The sequence below is a fragment of the Hippopotamus amphibius genome, chromosome 1 (genome assembly GCF_030028045.1).
Source record: "Hippopotamus amphibius kiboko isolate mHipAmp2 chromosome 1, mHipAmp2.hap2, whole genome shotgun sequence".
Taxonomy (NCBI): Eukaryota; Metazoa; Chordata; class Mammalia; order Artiodactyla; family Hippopotamidae; genus Hippopotamus; species Hippopotamus amphibius.
The window spans coordinates 189,112,268-189,134,011 of NC_080186.1; the positions used below are offsets into that span (position 1 = coordinate 189,112,268).

The window sequence follows — 21,744 nt, forward strand, 5'->3', positions numbered from 1 at the left end:
ATCACTAACTATGTGGCAGTCTGTTGGGGATATAAACATGAGTAAGGAAGACCAGTTCCTTCCTCTGAGAGTTCATGATCCAGTGAACCTCTGGTCCTTAATATTGATTCCTCCATTCACTCACTCTCTCACACTACAAATATTTATTGAGGTCTACTGTTAGTACTACAGCTCAGTCATATGTAGGTTGAGTAAACTTTTCCAATCTGATCTTCGTGTCTTACTAACATGTTTAACAATGCTGCTGTGGGAAAAATGTGTTATGTACTTCAAGCAACTTTCGTTGATTAAATAAAAGCCTTAGTAACATTTCTACACCTTTCTCAAAGAGAGGAGGTAAATGTCCTACTCTCATAATTTCTCATCACTACAAGATTAGTAACAATTTACAAATGAATTTTAAACTACTCTCTTATTTTGTGAACTGCCTGTATTATCCATGGACTGCAGATACTTTTCCCAATGATGCTGTTATTGTGAATGTTTCTTGAAATTCTTCTTTGGAATTGCCTTCAAATGTAGACGTACACTATTGTGAATACCTCAGTGTAAGAATTCATCCATTTAAGGATTTTATTTTAGAGAGAATCAAAAGTCTTTTGAAAAGAATTTTGGTCTCATTGTACAGATATGAAACTAAGGATCAAAAATATTAAGGTTTTTAGATGACCTACCTTCCACCTTGAGTCTTTTATTACAAAAAAAGTAGAAATCATCCAAAAGCCTTTCAGCATTTTAAAGTATGTAAAGTATTAAGTACAGAATACTAAATGAAATTTCCACTTGAGTACTTCCAATTTTGCTTCCCCCACCTCATTTACTAGTGGGAACTACTACTAACAATATGATGTGAACCAACACCAAGTTATTTAGGAGTTTATAAAGATAGATGTAAATACACTAATCACACATATATTCTAAAAACCTAGAACTGAGGAATTCCCTGGAGGTCCAGTGGTTGGGACTCTGCACTCTCACTGCCGAGGGCCCGGGTTCAATTCCTGGTGGGGGAACTAGGATTTCACAAGCCTCGCTTTGCGGCCAAAAAACAAAAAACAAACCTAGAACTGTGTGATATATATTTGCCTACAATTTTCTTTTTACTCCTAACGATCATGGGCATTTGGTATATAATAAAGGTGATGCTATAGATCAGAGTGTCATCACTACACTTAAAAGACACTATCTGGTTGAGAGCAACTCGAGGACAGATTCTTCAGCTACGTTTCAATAATGATCGGCATTTCTCATGTCTCCCTCCTGCCTTTTTTTGCAGTACCATTTGAAAGTAAGTTGTAAATACCATGACATTTCACCTTAAATCTTTCAGTATACATCTCCTTAACAAAAATATATATAATCATAATTTTCTTTTAATGCCTAGAAAATTTAAAATAATTATGTAATATTATCTAATATCCAGTCCCTATTCAAATATCCCTAATTGTACAAAGACAATTTTCTTGTTTTGTTACATTATGTTAAACTAGAATCCATTCTAGGTTCATATATTTCATTTGGTATTTTTGTTTCTTTGGTCTCTTTAGATTTAGTTCAGATACCCCCCTTTTTTTTTTTTCGTTTTTTTCTTCATGACAGTGAATTTTTTGAGTCTAGTTTAGAAGTCTTATATTGTCTTATATTCCTTTCTTTAAAACTCAGGTTTATTAAGATATAATTTATACAGTGTAGAATTCATCCTTTTTAGTGGATAGTTCTATGAGTTTTGAAAAATGTATTCAGCCATATAACCAACACCATGATCTTCCAACTCCCCCAAAAGTTCCATTCTACCTCCTTGTAGTAAACTCCTCCTTCCACTGCCAGATTCTGGCAACCACTGCTCTATTTTCTGTCCCTACAGGTTTGCCTTTTTGGGAAAGTCATGTAAATGGGATCATATAAGATGTAGCTTTTTGAGTCTGACTTCTTTCACTTAGTGTAATGTGCTAGAGACTTATCCATGTGTGAATGTACCATAGTTTATCTATTCACCAGTGGAAGATGTTTGTGTTCAGGTTTTGACAATTGTGAATAAAGCTGTTATAAATATTTGCATACAGGTTTTTGTGTAAACATATGTTTTCATTTCTCTTTGGTAAACATCTAGGATTAAGATTGCTGGATCATATGGTAATAGTGTATTTAATTTTATAAGAACCTGGCAGAATGTTTTCCAAAGCGTTTTCCAAAATGACTGCACCATTTTGTATTTCCACCATCAGTACATGAGAGTTTTAGTGGGTCTACATCCTTGCCAACACTTGCTATGTCAATCTTTTAAATTTTAGCCATTCTAGTAGGTGTGTGATGGTATTTCATTATGAGTTCAATTTGAATTGCCTTAATAAATAATGATGTGGAGGCCTATGTTTCAGGGGCAGGAAGGATACTTTTTGGACTGAGTGCCATTAGAAATACCCTATCCCACCAAAACATTTCTCTATAGTCTTCTTTTTGTTTCCTCCTTTTAAGCTTTCTCTCTTTTGGCTTAGATTATAAACCAGTCCTGGATGCTTGTCTCAGTCTGGTCAGAAGCCTGCCAAAATTTTCCCAATCCTGAAATTTTTTACTTGCTTGTGTGAATTAGAGTTTCTCTACCAAAGGAAGAAAATGAATTAAAGTTAGGAATTGTTAGGTACTTCTTGAAAATTGTTATCAATGGTGGCATACACAAGTAGCCTTCTCTCTGTCTCTTGCTCTCACTTTCTCTTTCACACATACACATGCCTACACGCACCTAACACAGTCAAAGAACTGGTTTCATAGAAATGATTATTCCCCCATTAATCCACCCTTCAGAATTTTTATTCAGAGTAATCTTTCTTCAATTTGATCTTAGCCAAAATTCCCTATAATGTGTCTGAGAAGGATTATTAATTTTCTTCATAGACTAGTCTCCAAAACTCCATCTGTGAGAAGAGACTATGAAGCATATCTCAACACTGTTGAGGTGCAGCCTGGAATAGAAAGGCACAGTCAGAAATGAGACATTTCAGGGGCAAGGGGAAGCTGGTTGGTGAGGAAAGTTGGTGAAACAGCATGACATAGGCAATACAATTTAAGGTAGGTTTTAGGGTTAATTTCCCTTAGAATTAAAGCTCCTTTTGAAATAACAAATTTGCTTGCAGTTCTTTATAGATTCTTGTCACTTGACTATATGCTCTACGTACCTTTTTAGTGAAGATTCTGATATACTTTAGTGCCCTGAAGACTTCAAAGTAAATTTTCTTCTTTAATTTTCTTACTTATAAGAAGGTGTAGCGTGTTGGTCATAGGGAGATTATTTACCATTTCATGATTGACATGGAAAACCGTTTTACTAAGTTTAGAAAAGGAGTTCCTCTAGATCCATAGCACATGAAAACAGCACCTATCACTATCTGCAGTTTTGTTACCTGTCGATAGTAAATGCCTTTGATTTGTAGTCCAATAAAGATTCAAATTATCCCAATTAGATTTGATTCACTAATGTTTAGGAATGTCAAGTTTTACAAATATGGAAGAAAATATATTGATTTGTCAGGGAAAATCACTGGCAAATCAACAGGAATTGGGAAGAAGTCCTGATTTCCCATGTTCTTCCCCAAGAGACACACACACACACACACACACACACACACTCTCTCTCTCTCTCTCTCTCTCTTACTTCCAACATAAGATTGAAATGAATATATAAAGTGAAAGGAAAAGAGGTCACAAAGAACAAACAGCATGCTTCGTATAACAGTGGTTCTCAGCTTTCTGGATCTATTCCCTTGGAGAGGGCAAAAGATCCTAACACTCATATTTTCTCATTCCCATTATTAGGTGGGGGTGGGAGAGGTGCCTTTTATTTTTTTTATTTACTGGCTGTTTTGGGTCTTGGTTGCCATGAGCAGGGGCTAGTCTTCATTGTGGTGTGTGGACTTGGTGCAATGGCTTCTCTTGTTGCAGGGCTCTAGGCGATTGGGCTTCAGTAGTTGTGGCCGACAGGCTTAGTTGCTCTGCGGCACGTGGGATCTTCCCCCCCAGGGATCGAACCCGTGTCCCCTGCACTGGCAGGCAAATTCTTAACCAATGCACCACCAGGGAAGTCCCGGGAGAGGTGACTCAATAGCAAGTGTTGCTGCATAACCAAATTTCGAGATTATGTTTATGTCTGCTTTCACAATTGGATTATAGACAATATAATTTTTAATCCCTGTACCCTAGCTTTAACATTTAATTAGTCAGAAATAATGGATTCCATATAGGGTTGATTCACTTGCTTCACAACATACAGTAGGCATGCCTGAACGAACACAAAAATAAGTAAAGATAAACAAACAGTAATGTATAATTCAAAAGCAAGTAGAACAGAATTGAAATCTGAAGCTACTCAAGATAACATAGGTGGTATACTGATAAAGTGTGTCCTTGCAGAAAGTTGAGGGAACTTATGTAATTTATGAGGTGAAAGAGAACAGTTGCTAAAATCATTTCTTCCATTGTTTTCACACTTAGGTATGACTCTAACTTTCTATTTTTAGAGAAAAATAAAAAATATTTTAAAGAAGAAAAATAACTTTAAAAAAGTACTTTATCATTCCTTTCCATATCCAAAGAGAAGTATCTACTTCCTGAGTGGCGACAAAGAACAACATCTTATCACTTGGCTAAGGAGGCAACATAAAACAAGAAAATCCCATAATCCAGGGATTAATGAAGCCAGCAGTATCAGACATAGGATCAGAGGAGAGGTGAGTTACTCAACATCACCACTCCAGCCACCCTTCCTCTGTCTCCCACCTGCCCCAGGAGGGATTACACCTTGAATGTTTCTTTCAGTCCCCCTAGTTTGTGGATCCTGGTTACGATTGTTTTATCTCTGGAAGGAGAGATAAAACCCACATTATAAAGGGAACCCGTTAGGAAGGGGCAACCTGATACTAGTGATCAGATTTGGGAGTGGAGCAAACAAATCTGGAGCAGACATTTGATTGATTATTACAATGATACCACAAATTGTCAACATTTAGAATTGTGGCTTGCCATTTCTGAGTCACTAAAAGTAATGATTAATTATCTGTCCTTTCTTTGTTTATTGTGAGCACATAACTATTCTAAAATTATATAATAAGAAACAAAAATGTTATTAATGAGGGAAAAACATTAAATTGGTTAGAGAGTCACATGTAACAATTCTTTCTAAAGGCCTCATTTTACCAGTTGAAAATAAGAAAATATCAGTTATAATATAGGAGATAGCTGGGCACAGAACTGAGGGAATATAAAGGGTAGAACATCTTTGTGTTGTGTTAATTTCATTTAAGTAGAGGAAAAAATACATACATATGTGAGTCTTAAGCAAAAACAAAAAAAATGTAAAATAAACCCCTATGTTTGCCTCAATTACCACATTAATTTGTATAAAAGTGGGAGAACAATGAATTCTCTGTATTAACTCTTGGTTGATTGCTTCCTTTCATGAGCTTGAATTAATCTTTGGACAGTTATAGATACTTCATTGCTTTGCTTACTTTTTCTTCTGTTAAACTGCATGAAGTCTAAGTTGCACAGGACTGTTTGGTGAATACATTTTCTATTCCCACAATAACAAATTACCACAAATGGAATGGTTTAAAACAACGCCTTTTTATTATTTCATAGTTCTGTAGGTCAGAAATCCTGGCATGGGCTTAGCTGGATTCTCTGCTCAGGTTACCCCGGGGCCGGAATCAAGGTGTCAGCTGTGCTCCCTTGTGGTTGGGGGCTCTTCTTCCATGCTTATGCATTTATTGGCAGAATTTGGAATTCTGTAGGATGAAGGCCTGGCCTTCTCACTGGCCATCAGCCAGGTGCAGCCCTCTCCACAACATGGGAGTTTGCTTCTTCAAGGCCACAGGTAAAGCATCTGCCACTGCTTTGAATCTCCCTGATTCTGACTTCCAGACTGTCTTTAAAGATTTTACATGATTACATCAGGCCCACCCAGAATAATTTCCCTTCAAAGTGCAACTGATTAGCGAGTTTAGGTGATGGTGATTCAAGAGTAAACAAAGTAGGCCTTAATTTCTGATGGAGGCCATAGTCAACCAATGCTAAAATAAACCACCACAACTGCAGACTCTGGGTAACTGCTGTAAAGGAAATGAACAGGGTGTTGTGATCCCAGGGAAGAGCTTTTGTGACAGGAGGTGGTATCAGGGCTGAGACCTGGAAGATAAGCATGAATCAGTCATGGGAAGAACTGAGGGAAAATCAGTGAGGTAGCAGCTGCACTTTTACATTGTGCCTAAAACAAACTATTCAAAAGTATAGATCATATCCTTAAGGGAATTCTCTGAAAGCTTGCTAAGTTATTTCTCTATCTTTGGCTTTAAGTACTGCAGCAAAAACACAATTCGATGATGGATTAAATTTATTGAACACTTGGGGTGTTGCATAATTTCCAGGTGCATAAAACAATGTCTTCTGCCCCCAGAGTGTCCTTCTAGGTCATCCACTGTACCTACCACAATCAGTGGGACCAATGGCACATTAACTGAGCTCTAGTGATATCACTGGTGCCATAGGATGCTTTAGCCATTAATAACAACCATCATTACCCATCTGTAAGCATGAAAGCTTTTTATATATGCTGGTGTGTTTTTATAGGCAAATGTGAATTTCAAAGTGACTAGATATATTCTATATCAGCAAAGAAGAAAGAAAAGGCTTTTCTTTTAAACTGTTTTCAACATTTTAATTTGCATACGGACTTTCAGTGTGAATATATGTTATAACACATATCTACTCCAGGATCGAGTTTTATTCAAATATGTAAATATTTTATATTATAGAATCCATTATTTCACTACAAGGTTATACACTGAAATAAGTCATATGAATATACATGTTGCTATTTCGGGGTTCTTCATTTTTTCCCTATCCATCATCCCTTCCTCTCTTCCTAATTCACAAATAAATTACTAAATCCTGAAAACTCCACATAAGAAATGTTTCTCAGTCCCACCTCTACTTCATTATCCCCACCACGACAGCTTTAATTCATGCTTTTAAGGCTCATCCATTGATCTTTTGAACAATCTTAACTGGTTTTCATGCTAAGAGCCTCTTCCTAATTTAGTCCATTTAGTGCATTTATACAGTTGCCAGATTGTCTTCCTAAAAACTCAACAAAGTCCCTGTCCTCATAGAGTTTACTCTTCCACTAGAGACTTAAAGTGAAAGAAATGATAAAACAGACATGTGCTAATAATGAGATATAAAGAAAATAAAAGCATGGTAAAAGAAAAATTAAAGGCGCAATTTCATTTTAACTGAGATATAATTGACATACAGCACTATAAAATTTAAGGTGTACAGCATAAGGAGGGAGTAATTTTAGATAGGGTGGTGACATGTGATTATAACAAATGTTAATGCCCTCCAGCCAAAGAACAACAGGAGCATTCACAGTCAAACCAAGTTGGGTTTACTGACTTGTTACAAAAAGGCACACAGCACACTGTAAGGAATTGTGGAGAGTCTCAGTAAGAAGGTGTAAAAGACTTATTATAGGATTGGGCTTGTGCTTGGTGATTTTGAGGAAGGTTTAAGGCTTTGCTTTGGATGCTGTCAGGAAGCAGAGGTTATTCTATGATTGGATATTTTAATAAGTGTTATCTAGAAGGTAGGAAGAGTGGAGCAAGGATTAGGTTGTAATTGGTAGAGAAACAGTAATCATGCAGGCAGAATGTTTGGTCATTTTTGTGGTTTGGAGTTTTCCTGTGTTTGTTGTGTTCTGACATGATTATGGAGGCATCTTATTTCTTTCTTGTATATTATGGTCACAGAGTGGCCATGTCTGATGTTGATGTTTTGTGAGATTGTTTTTGTTCAACATAACACTCAAATATAGTTGAGAATGCCAGTAACACCAAGGCTTAGCAAATAGTTCCAGGCTAGCTCCTGGTTGTTTTCAGGCTACTTTCCTTTTTCTCACTAACAAAGCCACCCAGTGCTATAACTGTCTCTAAATTGCAGTGTGTTACTCTTACTCATAATTCTGTCTCCTGAATATTTAGAATACTTATCAGTATTATTATTTAGGGTAATGAGTTCTAAAACTCATTATAGCTCTGATGATAATAGCAGTAGCTTACTTAATGCTTATTAAAACATATGAAACTCTTTGCTACATGCTGTGGTATAGCAGCCACCTGCTTGTGGTCGAATGGCTCTGCAACTGGAAGTAAGAACCAGTGCTGTAAATTTCAGAAATCACTTCAAAAGTCTCAGAGTCGCTTGCCTCATCTCTGAAAACAAGAAGCTGTAGTTAGATTTTGTGTGTAGTTCTGATAGGTCTGCATGGTGCCAGGCTGTTTGTGTAGTAATGAGGAGTTTGTTAAAATTAGGTAAAGATTCTAGACTTCAAACTCCAGAGTCTAATTCAGCCTAAATTTTTTGAGATTCCTTCATGTTGTTTTCCTCCCTCCCTTCCTTTTAACTTCTGAATAGTGTTCTTTCGAGTGAGTATACCAGTTTAGCCATTCTTCTACCGATGGACATCTAGGCTGTTTGTAGATTTTAATTATCATGAATAAAGCTGCTCTGAACATTTTTTGTACAAGTCTTTTTGTGGGTATATGTTTTTATTTTTCTTTGGTAAATACCTATAAGTGGAATTGCTGGTTCATAATGTGTTTAATTTATATGAAACTAATGGGTCCACAATTGTGACATAGAGAAACTAATAAAAAAGCTTAGAACACCCTCTCCTTTTGCTCAAAGTGTAGCCTGCAAGAGATGCAAAGGAGTTGTTATAAGGCCCCAGGTAACCCTTTCACTCCTAACTTCCCTTCCTTACCACTGAAGCTCTGGGGCTCTGAAAGATCCTTTAAAGTCAGAGGGATGAAAGCTGTGTGGATACTATCTGTAGGTAAATGTAGTTTAGGCAGTTGACAGAAATATGTGTAAAACCCTTTGATGAATCTTTGCCTCTAGGTTTCTTGGAACTGCATCTCGCTGTGTTCAAGCTCAGAAAGGGAGATCCCTGAATGTTGGCAGGCCTAAAATAAAAGTGATGCCTGACAAAGAGGCCTCTATTAGCAAAGGTTTGATGGTATGTTGGGTGAAGGTGGGGTGAGGCTGGCCACTGTGGTGGGAAATTCAGGCACGCTCAAACAAAGGTTTCTACCCTGACAGGCCTTAAGTACTGCAAAACTGTCAGTTCTCTCAGTTATCCTTAGCAGCTTTTAAAAATATCGGCCACCTTCCACCCCAGTATGTAACCAGGCTCCACTTAAGTCTAGAGACCATTTGAAAAGAACTCTTTTACTTTCTTCACAGCAATATCCACCTATCAGTATTCATTCTTGATATATCCTTTCCTCCTTCCTTCCAATCACAACGAAGACCATATCCCTCTCAAGGTAATCGCCGTTCCATCTTCTCCGCGGCCTTGTTGTATTATCTCATTTCCCTACCTCCTCCTTTATACTGGCTCATTCCCATCAGCATGTTCAATTCCTTGCAAAAGCCTCTCCCAATTTCTCCCTTGTAAAAACTAACCTCTCAACACCAGGAACTGCTCCTAGATACTACCTTATTTCTCTGGTCTCATAGTCAAATCTTCTCAAGCGTTGTCTACAGAGACTATTTTCTTTTTTTCATCTGGGTCTCCAAAGTCCGCCTGGAACCGCTTATCTTAGAGCAGGCACTGCACGATCATTTTTCAAGTACTGTATATGATGGATGGATAGATGGGACTTCGAGGGTGCAGACGATAAAATCATCCATAGCTTGCAGCCTGGGATGCTGGGTGACTGGGTTGAGAAACTGTTTATCTTTCTGGTGTGTATAAATAATTTGATATATGCTTTCGTTCTGAAATGAAGTTATGGAAAGTCAGTAGTCTGTCACAAGCAACAAGTATGCAAACAAGTGCAGAAACACTGCAGTGCCGCACGACCTGTTAGTCTCTCACGTGAGAACTACAGTCCGCACCAGCCCAGGGCCGCGCATCTGCTACTCCACCCGAGGGGCCGCCGGTGACCCAGGTCGGCCTTCAGGCGGAGCCGGGTTTACCTCTCCTTAGTGGCCCCGGTCTCCGAGTCGGGAGGTGGGGGTGAAGGAAAGAGGCGAGCGGCTCCCGGCCAATGGCAGTTCTTGAACTTACACCTACAGACGTCAGCGCGGCTGTGCAAACGGATGTCACACAGCTGGCTCGGAAGCGTCTCCTCCCGCCCCACAAAAGGGGCGTGGGCACCGCGAAACCTTGGGCGACGGGAGGGAGGGGCGCGCGCCGCTCCCGGCGAACCCGGGACCCTCGCCGGCCGGCTTCCCAGCAGTCCCTGCCTAGCGGCCGTCGCGGGTGAGCAGCCGGCCGCCCGCGCCCCCGCCCCCGCGCGCCGCCGCGGCTCCGCCCCCTCCCCGAGCGGGCCGCGCGCTCCTGCGGCTCCGAGCCGTGTCGCGGGCGCGCGCGCCGCCGGCGGAGCCGCAGTTAAAATGGTCCGAGCCGGACCCTGCGTTCCCCCTGCCGCCGCAGTGACTGACTGAGCCGGCAAGCCAGGCTCGGACTGGCCGCCTAGCCGGCAGGCCCGTTCCCTCCGTCGCGTCCCCAAAGCTCGCGCCCATCGTTCTCCCGGCTTCCCGGGGCAAAGCATGTAGCCCCCACAGGGCGCCGGGCCGGCCCGCAGCTGACGCCCACTCCCCCACCGTCGCGTGTGTGCCCGTGTGTGCGTGTGTGTGCGCAGGGCGGGCGACCCCGCCGCGGGCCCGAGGCCGAGCCGGCGAGCGGCCTGCCCCGCTGCCGGCCTCCCTGCTGCCCTGTCCCGGTCCCCCTCCTCGGGGCCTTCTATATGGGCCACCTTCTCTCGAAGGAGCCGCGTAACCGCCCAAGCCAGAAGAGGCCTCGCTGTTGCAGCTGGTGCCGCCGTCGCCGCCCTCTCCTCAGGCTGCCCCGCCGGACCCCGGCCAAGGCGCCCCCCCAGCCGGCGGCGCCCCGGAGCCGGGACTGCTTCTTCCGCGGGCCCTGCATGCTCTGCTTCATCGTGCACAGCCCCGGCGCGCCCGCCCCCGCCGGCCCAGAGGAGGAGCCGCCGCTCTCGCCGCCGCCGCGGGACGGGGCCTACGCCGCGGCCGCCTCCTCACAGCACCTGGCGCGGCGCTACGCGGCCCTGGCCGCCGAGGACTGCGCCGCCGCCGCCCGCCGCTTCCTGCTCTCCTCGGCCGCCGCCGCCGCCGCCGCCGCCGCTTCGGCCTCGTCGCCCGCCTCCTGCTGCAAAGAGCTGGGGCTGGCCGCCGCCGCCGCCTGGGAACAGCAGGGCCGGAGCCTCTTCTTGGCAAGCGTGGGGCCCGTGCGCTTCCTGGGGCCGCCCGCCGCCGTGCAGCTCTTCCGGGGGCCGCCGCCACCGCCGCCGGCCGAGCCCCCCACGCCCCCCGAGATGGTGTGCAAGCGGAAGGGGGCCGGGGTCCCCGCCTGCACCCCTTGTAAGCAGCCCCGCTGCGGCGGGGGTGCCTGTGGCGGCGGCGGCGGCGGCGGCGGAGGCGGCGGAGGAGGAGGGCCTGCGGGGGGAGGCGCCTCGCCGCCGCGGCCCCCCGACGCTGGCTGCTGCCAGGGCCCCGAGCAGCCACCGCAGCCTCTCTGCCCCCCGCGCTCCTCTCCCACTTCGGAAGGATCCCCCACAGAGGCCGGCGGGGACTCCGTCCGAGCGGGGGGCACCGCCCCCTCGCCCGCCCAGCAGCAGCACGAATGCGGCGGCGCGGACTGTCAGGAGAGCCCCGAAAACCCGTGCGACTGTCATAGGGAGCCATCCCCTGAAACCCCAGACATCAATCAGCTGCCGCCATCCATCCTGCTCAAGGTGGGTCTGGGCGAGAGGCGCGGGGTTGTGCGCGTTCCCCCAACCCCGGCCCCCGCCTCGGAGGTTTTCTCTCTCCTCCCTCTAAGCACGGAGGAGGGGGGGGTCCCTGACAGACAGAGACGTCCGAAGGGGTGATTGGGAAGCCGGTGGGGAGGATGCTTATGGCCTATTATCTGAAGTAGAAAAACTTGGAATCTACTGAATGTCTTTTAATAGCTTTGGTCTGTTGCGCATAATTCAGGGTTCATCTATTATTAGGTGCTCAGCCCAGTGGTTTAGAAACTATTCGTAGGGTTTGTGTGAAGTATTTTTTATCACTTGAGCAGTTTGCACTCACTGGGTAAAGACTTCGTATATTAGTGTTTGAAAGTTTTCAAACAGTACTTTCAGGTTTGATAGCTGCTAGTTGATGTCAAAACCAGTTAACTTTTATTGATCGTTTACCATGATCAGGCACTGTGCCAGAGCTTTATGTACATAATATCTCATTTAATCCTTCAGTTAACGCTGTGAGAGAAACACTGTTAACATCCTTACTTTATACAAGAAGAAGCTGATATTTCAGTGCCATGTGCCTGTAGTAGTAAGTCAGGCAGAAGCGGTCTTTACTCTTACGGAGCTTACAGTCTAATGGGGCGTAAAGAGGTTGAATGACTTGCCCAAGGTCACACACAGACAGTAAGGGGCAGATCTGGGGAATTTAGGCCTGCCTGACTTGAAAACCCTTTCATTTATGCTATGTTGTATTACCTTTTTACATTTTAACCTTTACCTAAAAGCATACAGATTACCAGAAGGTAAGGACAGATGTATTTTTTGTTGGGGGATAGATGAGTGGGGAAGAAGTAGGTGTCCTGTGGGAGCCTTGTCTCACTTTCAGCTACTAAGTAAAATTTGCAGTTTTGTCAGTGCTAGTGATAAACTTAATTATATGCTAGTTTGTAGTAAGTTATTATTAAAAAGTTTTTTTATCTCATTTTCTCTCTTCTCTCTCACCCCCACATCTGCAGCTTTCTGGAGCTTAATAAATATAAACGTGCTTAATCAGTGTGGGTGATATTTAAGACTAGCTAAAAAAACCTAGATAAGAATTTGGCTACTTTGTTACTGAAGTAACTGTCATTGATTATAATTGTTATTGTCAACAGTATACTTTGATGAGACTTTTTACGTATTTATAATCCTGTGTGTTTGGATCTAATTTATTGATATAAATATTATTGTAAATAATATTAGCAAAGGAGTCGGAAAGCTTACTTTTCCTTGTGTCAAAATGTAATTGTTTAACTTACAGAGGTGTATTTTTGGAGGAGTAGTTGCCACCTCTGTACGTTCAGGGTGTGCATTTTAGGGCAGAGGGAACGTTCTTGAGCCTTTTAAATTCGTGGATGACATGAACAAATTGAATATCAACAAATACTTGGTATAGAGGTTTGATTGCTGTCTTGTTATTTGGTAAGTAAGACTTTAAAAACAAAATAAAAACGTGGTACTTCCCACTTTCTACCTAAACCATTATTGTTTCATGAGGTAGAGAATATTTCAATACAAAAGCAGAAACAAAAAAAAGAAAGAAAGGAGGAAGGACATGATTTCATAATAAAGAGAGTTCTTATAGAATAAGTTTATTTTATCTGCTACATTGTTCTTCCACATTTTTGCTAGGGACTGTTGAAAACTTGGTCTAAGGGAATATGGGGAAATTACTCATTGGACTTATTACCCTATTGTGTTGGAGTATTTAGACATGTTATGTAGATTTCCATTACTTTTATTAGAAACTTGGATAAAGATACTCTGTGGTTTTCATGGTCCTAGTGGTATTCAGCACAAGTGAGTTGGACTGTCTGGAATGAACTGAAAAGAAGTTTTTTGGTGTTTTCCAACCTAGTAGGATTTTGGGGGATAAGGCTTTGGGGCCAGAGGCTCTGGCAACATAGATATTGTTCATTGCTCTGTCTCCTCACCTAAGTGCAGTGCCTGGCATTTAATAGTACTCAGTAAATATTGATGAACAAAATGAATGAGCAGGTATTTAGGAAGTCTGGGCTGAGACTCTGGGTGAATAAGCCATGCCAATAAGGAAAGTCTCTAAGAAGTGTTTCTGTCCTGAGTTGTTTTGAGCCACAGTAGAGCCATTGGATGGTGAAAAGTTTCTGGCTCTATTTTGGCTTGGAGAAGGGGAGACTTAGGGAGCTATGACAATTTTCTTTACAGTAGCAGTGGGTTGTTGCATAGAGTGGCACAAATCCGTTACCCCCATTAGAAAGTGTGCCCTGCTCCCCTGATAATGGGCCATAACATCTGTAATTAAATTTCTGTGGCCTTGGTACCAGAAGTTACTATAGTTGTAGAAAAAGGGGATGTGGGAGGGTGGAGGATTTGGGAGAGAGACGTGAGGAAAAGTGATTTAAAGATGTTTTTGGGGAAGTTGACTCAAACTACCACACTTGCTCGCTTTTTTCCAGGTATGGCAAAAGCAAAAGAGAAAAACTAAATTCCTTCTACTGTTGTTCATAGGCAGATTTTTGGCTTAATAGCTTTTTCTTTTTCAATTTTATTTTTATGTAAGTAGTAAGTATTACTTGCTTTAAAATATTCAAATAATGCATGTGAAGCAAAAGTTTGCCTTGGTTCACCCCTACGCTCCCATCTAGTTTTCTCTCCAGAGATCACTAACCACTGTTAACCAGCTTAGATTTTTCTTCTAGACTTGTACTGTGGAGTACAGTAGCCACTAGCCACATGTTGCTATTTAAAGTAGTTAAAATTAAATACAATCTAAAATTCAGTTTCTCGGTCACAATAGCTGCATTTCAGAGATCAGCAGTCATGCGTGGCTGGCAGCTACCCTAGTGGACTGTGCAGATCCAGAATTTTTTTTTCATTGTAGGAAGCCCTGTGTAAAACTTCTTAGCCATTTTCATAAATGGCATCAAAATACGCACGTTCTGCAATATTTTTTATTAAAAGTATGATTTGGAGGCCTTTCTTTATTAGTGAGTATATTCTTTTTAACTGTTGTATAGTATCCCATAGTTTTATGCCATACTCTGTTTATTTCAATATGGTATAATTTGATGTTTCCAATTTAAACAATACTAATAGATGTTTCCTATGTACATATGGTCATTTTCCTAGGGTAGCTTTCAAGAAGTAGAATTTCAGGGTTGAAGAATGTGATTATCTGAAAATTTAGAAAGTCCTTTCTAACTATAGAAGCTCTGTAAAGATGAAATGAATTCTTTCTTAAGGTGGTGAGCTTCACTGGAAATCATAATTATGTAACTTAAGGAAGAGACCTTTGAGGTCATCTGGTCACTTCCTACTTCTTATACGTGAAGACACGGGCCTGGAGAAGTGAAATGGCTTACCCCACGACATTTTAGATAGTGAATGGCAGGCTAGAACCCAGCTTAGTGTTTCCAGATCTAGAGACCTTTTCAACGTAAGGTGTAAAAGGGCTTAAATAATCTTCTCTTGGCATTTTAGGAAAGAGATTCCTGAATTGGAGGGTGGAGGGAAGCTTACACTAGTCAACTTCTAACCATTATGAGTCAGAGGCTAATTTTATAATGGGGTCTGTAGGGTTGAATTGTGTCTTTAAATATTAGAAATTTGAGAAGCAGGGAATGGCTCTTCAAAGGTCAACTGTGGGAATAGCATTTTCTTAAGTACTTAAGCCTGTTAGCGTATGATCTTGGACTGGTTAATGGATTATTTTGAATCAAATAAGCTGGCTTCAGTCTTTGCTACCTGTTGCCTTTATAACTTTAAGCAACCTTGTCTACTGATATCACAATTAGATTTTTATATAGTGGATCCATTGTAACAGTTTTACCAAATGATAGCAATGGAATATTTTTCTTTAGTAGCTATTTGAGTTACTGGGTATTTTGAATCTATATTTAAATTTTAGAGGCTTTGTATGCTATATATTTAGATATCTTGCTCTCTGTCAGCAGACTTTCTTTCCAAAGGAAACCAGGTGAGAAACCCAAAATCTGTCACCACTATTAAAAAACTGCTTTACCATGAACGCATCTCTGATAATATGTCAGTAGTTATTAAATCTGTATTTTTATAGCTTTATTACCAACAGGTTGCTTTAGTGATCAAGGAAGAGTCTTACAAGAGAAATGTGTTTTGGAGGAAAGCTTATGTATCTGATCTGTTTTTTTCAGATATGAAAAGAAGGATAAAAGCAATGAAAATGGGAGTTGAAGAAAAAAAGTAATGAGACTTTTTAAAGCTTTGAATGTAGATTGCTAGTGGGTAAGAGGAACTAAGTTATATGAATGCTTTGACTTAAGGCCCCAGTACCATATAAATTCTGGAAGGTATGTGTCTGGAGTTCCAGGGTTGGTTTTAGCCAGTGCTGAAATGGAGTGTCCTTAGGAAGTCAGGTTCAAGATTTTTCTTTGCTGGAGAATGGCTAGTTTTCTTGCATAACTTAATCAAATCAGGCTACCAAAAAGTAAGGTTTGTTTTCTTCTCATTTTGAGAAGTCTATAAATTTTGGTGCCTTGTAATGAGTAGCTGTCAAAAGGGATAACCTTGAGCTGTTCTTTACCAACTTAAAATACCACGTTGTATAAATGACAGGAAATGTAAGGGAAGATATGTGAAGGCAAATATGGAAGCATTTAATATTAAAATAATAGTTTTTTAAAAAGTTACCTTTGGTTAAATATCTTATTTTATGCTTATCAAGAATCTTGAAGCAACAAGCATATATTGTTCAGCACTGCAAAATATAGCCATTATTTTGTAATGACTTTAAGTGGAGTATAACTGTAAAAATATTGAATAATGATGTTGTACACCTGAAACTAATATATTATGAATCAACTACACTTCAATTAAAAATAAAGAATCTTGCCCAAGTCTTGGCCAATTTGGAGCCCAAGTGATGTGGTAATCCATGTGGTGGAAGAAGCTAGCAACAGCGATGGGAGATTGATTGCGTATATATATACATGCATGCATGCATTCCCTCACTCTGCCCTCTGAGGGTCTTTGAGCAGCAATATGCAAAACAGTGAGTACACTTAATGTCCAGATCTTAGCTTCTAAATACCATTCTCTGCTAAAAGGAATCAGTGTTGCTTGGAGAAATGACTGATTCCAGGGCTGGGACAAGGAAAGCACAAGATGAGCTTAGACTATTTTGTGCCAGAATGCAGGAAGTGCTCAGAGAATAATGAAGATATGTCAAAAGAACACATTGTTTCATAATGTCTCTTTCCAAAATACTTTAAAGAAAGTCTTGTTTCATTGAATTCTGACTGGCTTTAGAATAATACTTATTCTTGTGTAAATATCTGACTTTGCTATAGACTAACATTCTATGCAGTAATAGTTGGGGGTTTTATTAGTTTGCTGTGCTTTAAATTTTAGTGATTAAACTTGAGAAATTATTTTATAGATTAGGAAGTAGTTTTAGAATCTGTGACTTCCCTGTAGCTGTATGGTTAGAAAAGTACCAGAAAGGGAATTCCCTGGAGGCACAGTGGTTAGGACTCACTGCTTTCACTGCTGGAACCCAGGTTTAATCCTTGGTCTGAGAACTAAGATCCCTGCAAGCCTTGTGTGGCCAGAAAAAAGTACCAAAGTACCAGAAATATGTTTTGTGTCTCATTTTTCTAAATGGTGCTTTATTCAACAGACTAGTAAATTTTACTTTCAAGCTTTTGGCAAGCAATATAAGTAGAATATTTAAGAAAGAGGCAAGATATGATGTACATAGAGAAAAAATTGAAAAGGCCAAAAAAGTTGATCTGACATGGAGGAGATAGTTAATGTAAAATAGTTACACAGATTTACTTCTTTTCTTATATTTCTATAACTTGCCTACAACCTACATGCTCATAAACCTTGACTCCTTTTTGTAGTAATGTCTGATAGCATATAAGATCTCTTCATCAAGAAACGAAATGGTCAAATGTAGGTGTTGGCGTGGTTGATTTTTAAGTACTATAAAGGTCTGTGGGATATGTATGACCAAATGTTAAGCAATAATACATTCTCTGGAAGTTTCTTTAGTCTGAAGTATTTTCTGATACCTCATGTGAATGCCTCAGTCAGAAATAGAATCTTCAAGGCTTAGAAATATTTGCATATTGGCCTGATAGTGATTAGTTCAGATCATATCAGTAATATGACTTGTACATTTTCTGGTATTTAATAGCTTAGTTGCATTGTCCAGATCTGCCAGTAAAGATCAAAAATATTAAACATGTTTTCAACTCAGGTCCTGACTAGAAGTCATTGCTGTTTCCCAAAATCGATTCCCCTTATAGTCTTTTTAGTTACAGAACTCATTGTGTTCTAGCTAGGCACGTGATCTCCTAACTAGAGACTATCTCTTAGCCTCGCATAGATAAGGGTGGCTATGTGACTACATGTTAGGTAATAGGATGTGAGTGGAAGCAATGTATACAACTTCCAAGTTACACTGTAAAAGGCAGCTGCTTGTCCTTTGCTTTCTCTTCTCTTTTCCAGGGTTAGACCACCTGGATTAAAAGAGTAACCCTTTTCAGCTCTGTAAGTTAAGGCAGTGATGAAAGAGCAACAAGATGTAAGATGATAGATCCCTCGATCTTCTACAGCCTTAGAGTACCTACTTGGCTTGGACTTCTGTCCTGTTCAAGCCATTGCTAACAGGCCTGTGTTAAAGTAAGCAATTACCTGGCTTGGTGCAAGTGCCATTTCAGTTTTGTCATTGTCATTTTTTCCTCTTTCTCATTTAACAAAAATGTTGTTCCAGGTCAGTCCTTTACAGACCTATGTTCTCTTTCTTCAAAGCAACCTTTGGAATGTTCTTTCTCTTGAATCTCAAATTATCCCGAGATAATTCAGAAATGCCTTTGACTATATAATCTTCAAACCAGTGACCTAATCTCATGTCTTAAGTGTCTCCCAAAGAAGCCTAGGTACATGTGCACAGATGTTTGTTAAATGAGTTAAGAAAATAGCATGGTGCAGAGTAGTTATTTTCTGGGGAGTTAGGATATGGATGAGATAGCATTTTAATGACAGAAAGAAAAGCAGGAATATTTAAACATGTGTTAGCTTATTATTTCTGTTTACCAAATAATGCAGTTTAAAACCACAGACATTTATTATTTCATATTTTCTGTGGGTTAGGAATCCCTTTGTGGTTTAGCTGGGTCCCTCTGGTCCAAGGTCGCTTATGAGGTTATATTCAAGTTGTTTGCTGGGGCTGCTCAGCTGAGATTGAGAATTTTCACCCAAGCTTACTTGCATGGTTATTGGCAGGCCTCAGGCCTCAGGCCTCAGGTCCTTATTGGCTGTTGGCCAGGTGCTTAAGTTCCTTGCCATGCCATTTGGGCTTCTCCGTAGGGCTTCTCCATGGGGCTAATCTTGTGGAGCAACAGTCAAGAACACAAAATGGAAGCCACGGTTTTCTTCACCTGATCTCTTCTGCCATACTCTGTTCAGTAGAAGTGAGTCAGTAAATCCAGCTTACCCTCAAGGGGAGAGAATTACCCGTGTAAATAACAGGAGGGGGGGTCATCCAGGGCCATTTTGTAGATTGCCTACCACAAACTATATGCAGAAATCTGTTAAATATGCATTGGTGTTTCAGCTTAGTATTTTGCTTTTTTGCTTTTATCCATCTTTGCTGGTAGTGGTTTTATCTTCCCGTCACTTGCTTATTACATTTCCTTCCACCTGAATAAATAAGAGCCACCTAGATCTACCTAGATTTAGTCAATTATCTGTTGATTATAACGGTTATCTCACTTCTACAAAAGAGAAGACGAAGGTTCAAAGAAGGTACTATCCAAAGTCAGACATGTTTTAAACAAGGTGTTTCTTGGTTCCAGTGACTGTGTTCCACATATCTTCTGTTTGTTAAGGGAAAAATTAGCCCTGTAAAACCATGTAGTCTTTTAACCTTAAGCAAATAATCCAGTCGCTGTACATTTCTCTAAATTTTCTCATCTATAAAATGAGGGGGGCAAGCATTAAAAATATCCACTAGAGAGGGACTTCCAGCTTTAGCTGCATGAAGAGTTTGGTGAATGCTCTCCACAAACACAAAATAAATATATGTATGGGCTTTTCTCATATAATATATTTACTATATGTATATAAATAACTGAGCAAAATTGCCCAAGGTTGCCCCATACTAGTTGGGCTTTGAAATTGACCAAAGGCAGACAACAAATTGAGACACATTTTATTCTTAGGAAAACCGCTAGAGTTTCAGGTTAAGAACAGTGGAAGTCTACACCCTTCTTGCATGAGGCCCCTACTGTGCCTTTGTACCGGAGTACCTTTGGCAAGAATCAAGAAATTGGAAAACCAGGAGCTTTGGTGTCTTAAGAGGGTAACTCAGTTTGGGGCAATAAGTAACAACCTGTATTTGTCAACTAAAAGTGATAAAATTCGTAGGAAAAAGTGGTGAAAACCCATGTATTTGCAAGTCTCATGTTGTGGTGCCAGTTGAGATGAGTGGGGGACCAGCTAGGAATTTAACAGGCAGACCTTGGAAATGAGAGAATCGTAAAGGAATAATAAGCTCTTCACATATCCTTGGCTTACTCTGACACTATGTATATGTGCAGGGGAGACTTGAGAGTATCTAGCAGAAAGCCAGGGCCAAAGGCAGACTTGAGAATAAGCCTTGAATATGCTTTTTCCGTCCCATGCATAGATTGGAGAGTAGGCTGGAGATGTTTGAGCGTATCTTTGCCCAAATAGCTAGTGGGAAACTAAGCAATTTAGACACAGGTTGACCTCCCTAGGAAGCCATGCTAAAAAAAAATATGAATAAGAATTAAAACTTGAGCAGAGACATTCAAACTACAGGGGATTCAGATCCCACCATATAAGGCCAGGGAGATTAGAGCTGAAAAAAAAATTCTGAAAAGTAAATCAGATTTCCAGAGTTGCTATAATATGTTATCGAAAATGTCTGGTTTTGAATGAAAAATTATGAGACATGTAAAGAGAACAAAATGTGACCTATACTGAGAGAAGAGAAAGCAGTTAATAGAAACTGAGTAGGCACAAACATTAGACTTAACAGATAAAAACTTCAAACTGCTGTTAGAAACATGTTAAAAGAATGGAAGGAAACATTATTCAAATTATAGAAGAATATGATAGGAATAACTCAACAGATGGCAAATCTCAATACAAAGAAATGGAAATTATAAAGTATTTTTTGATGCTATTGCAAATAGTGCTTTCTTATTCATTTCTGAATTATTCATTGCTAGTGTATAGAAATACTTGCTTATTAGCTCTAAATTTTCGTGTGTATTTTTTTATTTGATTTTCTATATATAAGATCATGATATCTGTGACTATAGAGCATTTTAATTCTTCCTTTCTAACCTGGATGCCTTTTATTTCTTTTCCTTACATAATTGTCCAGGCCAGAATCTGCAGTACAATGTTGCATAGAAGTGGAGACCGCAGAAATCTTTTTCTTGTTCCTCATCTCAGAGGAAAGCATTCAGTCTTTCACTATTAAGTATAATGATAATTGTGGAATTTTTATACATGCTATCTATCTCATTAAGGAAGTTACCTTTTATTCCTAGTTTTCTGAGTATTTTTGTCAAGAAAGGGTATTGGATTTTGTCAAATGGTTTTTCTGCATTGAGACAGTTGGGTTTTTTCAACCTTCATTTTATTAATATGGTGTGTTAAATGGATTTATTTTTGCATGTTGAACCATCTTTGTGTTCCTGGGATAAATGCCACTTGGCCATGGTGTATGATCCTTTTAATATGTTCCTGGATTCAGTTTGCTAATACAGTTGATCATTGAGCAACATGGGTTTGAATTGTACAGGTTTTCTTACATGCGGATTTCTTTTCAAAATACTGTAGTACTACACGATCCTTAGTTGGTTGAATCCATGGATGAGGAACCACCCTCCCTTATAAGGAG

General features: G+C 40.5%; 1 protein-coding gene across 3 annotated transcripts in view; it reads left to right on the plus strand.

Moving 5' to 3' along the window:
* The first annotated feature begins 10,427 nt into the window (after nucleotides 1–10,427).
* Nucleotides 10,428–21,744, plus strand: part of FBXL17 (F-box and leucine rich repeat protein 17) — a 477,514-nt gene continuing 466,197 nt past the window's right edge. For 2 of the 3 annotated variants that reach the window (XM_057737826.1, XM_057737814.1), the window contains exon 1: nucleotides 10,428–11,810. In XM_057737826.1, the coding sequence (XP_057593809.1) occupies nucleotides 10,806–11,810 (1,005 nt within the window). In that variant the 5' untranslated portion in view covers nucleotides 10,428–10,805. The remainder of the gene's footprint in view (nucleotides 11,811–21,744) is intronic. The other variant, XM_057737820.1, reaches the window with a different exon arrangement.